This window comes from Amphimedon queenslandica, unplaced genomic scaffold (assembly GCF_000090795.2).
Source record: "Amphimedon queenslandica unplaced genomic scaffold, v1.1 AMPQUscaffold_9444_Cont18523, whole genome shotgun sequence".
NCBI lineage: Eukaryota > Metazoa > Porifera > Demospongiae > Haplosclerida > Niphatidae > Amphimedon > Amphimedon queenslandica.
In genome coordinates, this window is record NW_003550284.1 from 1 (window position 1) to 3,693 (window position 3,693).

The window sequence follows — 3,693 nt, forward strand, 5'->3', positions numbered from 1 at the left end:
AAAAGAAGTAGTGAAGAATGGAGACGAAAATATGAACAAGCTGCTTATCCTAGACATAATCCAGTAGAAGATGACCTCAGAAGAAGAGTAAAATACTAATAGTGATTATTCATTTTTCATTCTTATTGCTTAGATTGATACACTGAATCAGCAAGTAGAAGATTTAAGAAGAGAGAGAGGTGCCCTTCAGATGAAAGTGAGACAGGTTGAAGAGGAGATGGATACTAAGGTATGTAGTTTGTATAATAACATTATTGTGTTGCTGTACTCCCAGGGATTAAGATATGATGATTTACATGAGGCATATCAAAGTGAGAGAAGAGATAAAGAGAATTTGAAGAAAAGACTTGATGACATTGGTCAAGTGTCACAAGTGCAAGTTTTAAACAATCATAATGCAAGACTTCAGAAAGAGGTTTGTATATTGTCCTTTTTAGTGAACATATCATGTGAAGTACATACGGTAGGTAATGGAGTTGAGAGAGTCTAAAGGAAAGATGAAGTCAGATTTAGAGGTATAATGAATTTGTATGACAGATCAATAGTGGTATCATTCTGTTGTAGGATTCACAGTATAAACTTGAAATTGAAGAGAAAAGAACCAAAGACTATGGTGCCAAGGTATATTGTGTTATTCATAATTTATCATTAATTATAATAATTCAGGTTGAAGAAATGGCTCACGAAATAAGGGTAAGTTTTTATGATGTTTTATTACTTTTCATTCTAATAATTTAGAGTATGGAACATCAAAAGAAAAGAACTGAAATAAAAGTATAGTCATTATACCTTTCACAAATGATGCTAACCATTTATAGCTTGAAGCTGTGATGAATGAAAAGCAAGAGATTGAAACAAAGGTACAACAATTTTGGACAAAATGTTTTATCCTTATATGTAGTTACACAATAAAAGAGAAAATGAAGAAAAGGTAAGAAAAACAATTATTTATGATTATTGTTGATATAATAAAATTAGCACCAGCCAGGCCAACAACAAATTCTTCATGATGACCTAGAGAAAGAAAACCAGAGGCTAAAGAATGTATTACGAAAGTATGAAGACCGGCTCAAATCACCAGGAACAGCTAAAGATCTTGAATTACTGACTGCCAAAGTTGAAGATTTAGAAGAAGAAAAGAAAGCACTGAGGAATGATTGTGACAAATACTGCAAAGATAATGAACAGCTACGAAAGCGGATTGAATCGTTTTATACAGGCCAGATGTCACAGGGACTGTCTTCTGTAGATGCAATGCTTCAAGAGAACATGAAGAGAATGGAAAGGGACAAAGAGTATTTGCGAAGACAATTGGACAATGCAGAAAGAGAAGCTGATGATTTGAGAAAGAAAGCAGAGCAGAAAAAGAGAGATGATAGCAAAATACAAGAAATGATCAGGAAGGAGAAAAACTTCAAAACGGAGAGGGAACGATTGGAACATGAAATTGATGATCTGAAATTCACAAATAAAAAGCTAGAGGAACAATTAAAACAAGAAAAATCAAAGATCATTGAGACTGAACGTGACTTTGATAAAATGAATCCAAAGCGTAAAAAAGGTGTCTCATTTTCTATCTCCAATGATGAGCCACAGTCCATTTTAAAGAAAGGGAGCTATACTGATGAAAGGGAATGGATTGATGATGAGTCAATTCCTGCATCCACTCCTACGTATGAGGTAGATCTATAACAATAAATATTTATAGTCAGGGTTTCCCACAAATCTTGTTAAGTGAGCTAAACAGCATGCTGACAAGCAGTACATAGCATTAGCATTTGGATCAACTTTAAAAATTTATTAAAAAAATTCAAATTCGATCGGAATCAGCTTGAAATTGATACACAACATAAAAACAAGTATATGTATTAGAAAAAATTATTACAATGGAGAATTCTCTCACTGCCATTTTTGAAAAAATTTGGCCAAAGTCCCTAGGGGTACAGGCTGGTATTTGGCCTGATTTTTTAGCAACTTTAAAAGTTGAGAAAAAATCTAAATTTGATTGAAATCAGCTCAAAGTTAATACACAACATAAAGATATGTACATGCATCAGAAAAAAACGTAAAAATTGAGAATTGTGAATTTTTTTATAAATGTCTTGTACTATATAGTACAGCCTATGCCAAAATCTGTGTGAACCCTGATTATAGTTATTGTTTTTTCTTGCTTCGTGTAACAGGATTTAATGAAAATGAAGGAAGACATGGCAAAAATTCAGTCTGGTTTAATGAGTTTAGAAAAAGACAATCGTAGGAGAGAAAAAGAAAATTAGAGAATAGAAGAATATTAAATTTATCAATGCTTTAGATAATACTGTTGTTGTTTTAATAATAATTCTTATTTTTGTATGTATTGTACAATTGGGGTGTGGCTGAAAAAGAATGGGAGATGAGTCGCTCAGGAAAGAGTTAGAAGAAAGGACGAGAGAGGTATGAATATGACGGTAGGCTTTAGTATGAATACATTAGTTGATCTGCAATTATCTAGAGTAGACCCAAAAGCATATCCTAATATTAGACCAAACTCACACCAAATTTATACCCAAGCCTCTAATCAGACACTTGTGAATTTTGTCTTGTATATGTACAGTGCAAGGTATAGTGGCATGTATCACTCGAGGTATCACTCTTAACTGTGTAGTAAGGTTTCCTATCATGCATGGCTAAGGCCCTTCCTCATTTTTGTGCCCCTGACCTTAACGTTATATACTGCATTATGGTTTATATGGTTATACAGTCAGCAAAGGTCAAAATTAATACAGTATTTCCCTAATCTATTATTCATACATAATAATTGTACTACGAATTATGGAGGAGTGTCTTAAGTATATGCTATATAAACGAAATTAGTTTCATTGTTGTTATAATGAATGGGTCAGTATACCCTCTGTACTCAACACAGTCATATTTCATAGGTTGGCAGGTATAAAATACATATTTCAGAAATCAATAAAGAAAATAAAAAACTAAAACGTGAAAATGACAATCTAATTGGAGAAAATCATGTAAGACTAAGCCATGAGAGAGAGAGCTATGTAAACTTATGTGTAATTTAATTTAGAATCTAACGGCTCGAATTGAGACACTAGAGAAACAAGTTTGTATATGTACATATATAAGTATATTAACTATATCTTATACAGTGTGCACATTGCAGAGGGTTAATGGCAAAGCAGGTTGCACAACGTCCTGATGCTGCCTATACTCCATCACTTATGCACGAGATGAAAGATAAAGCTGCAACTACTGAAGAAGCTAATCGAGAGCTAAAATTACAAGTTGAGCAACTAAAGAAGAAATTGGATGAGTCTCAAAATCAAGAGGCATATCTCAGTGAAAGGTTGGATGGCCTTGAGTATCAATACAATCAAGTCACATCAGGCAAGGATTCAAACAAGGAAAAGTTATCATCTGTTAATGAAGAGCTACGCCTATTGAAAATTAGTCACGATGAACAAAAAGAAGACTACGAGATAGAAATATCAAAGCTTAAATGTGATATTAAAGAGCGTTATGATGAACAGAAGGAACGTGAAGAGAAATGGAAGTCGAGAGAGTCAGATTTGTTACTTAAAAATGCAGGCCTAGAGGGAGACTATCGCTCAGTTTATAATGAGCTACTGGAGTACAAGAATAAAACCAGCAGCTCTGGATCCATCGATAAGGAGGCAGCCACACAATCTCGTCATC

The 3,693-nt window shown here is 33.7% G+C and overlaps 2 protein-coding genes across 2 annotated transcripts; both read left to right on the forward strand.

The window, feature by feature from the left end:
* The first annotated feature begins 6 nt into the window (after positions 1–6).
* Positions 7–2,338, forward strand: LOC105315579 (intracellular protein transport protein USO1-like). Its single transcript, XM_020006682.1, has 11 exons — positions 7–87; positions 134–229; positions 275–415; positions 468–515; positions 565–621; positions 667–693; positions 739–774; positions 819–860; positions 902–931; positions 979–1,680; positions 2,184–2,338. The coding sequence occupies exons 2-11, from the start codon at positions 191–193 to the stop codon at positions 2,274–2,276; spliced, it is 1,215 nt and encodes a 404-aa protein (XP_019862241.1). The 5' UTR covers positions 7–87; positions 134–190; the 3' UTR covers positions 2,277–2,338.
* A 6-nt stretch (positions 2,339–2,344) lies between these two features.
* LOC109590807 (spindle pole body component 110-like) lies at positions 2,345–3,687 on the forward strand (the record flags this gene model as incomplete). The annotated part of the gene is made up of 4 exons (XM_020006683.1): positions 2,345–2,433; positions 2,919–3,008; positions 3,065–3,100; positions 3,147–3,687. Coding segments are annotated over exons 1-4 (715 nt in total), but the record flags the coding sequence as incomplete, so codon positions are not given.
* Positions 3,688–3,693: the final 6 nt, after the last annotated feature.

What these genes read in the sequence shown, in the direction of transcription:
- LOC105315579 (XM_020006682.1), top strand. Translation starts at nt 191, where the DNA reads ATGAAAGTGAGACAGGTTGAAGAGGAGATGGATACTAAG. An exon ending in CCAAAGACTATGGTGCCAAG is followed by an intron (nt 622 to 666) that starts GTATATTGTGTT and finishes ATAATAATTCAG; the next exon opens with GTTGAAGAAATGGCTCACGA. An exon ending in AAATGGCTCACGAAATAAGG is followed by an intron (nt 694 to 738) that starts GTAAGTTTTTAT and finishes CTAATAATTTAG; the next exon opens with AGTATGGAACATCAAAAGAA.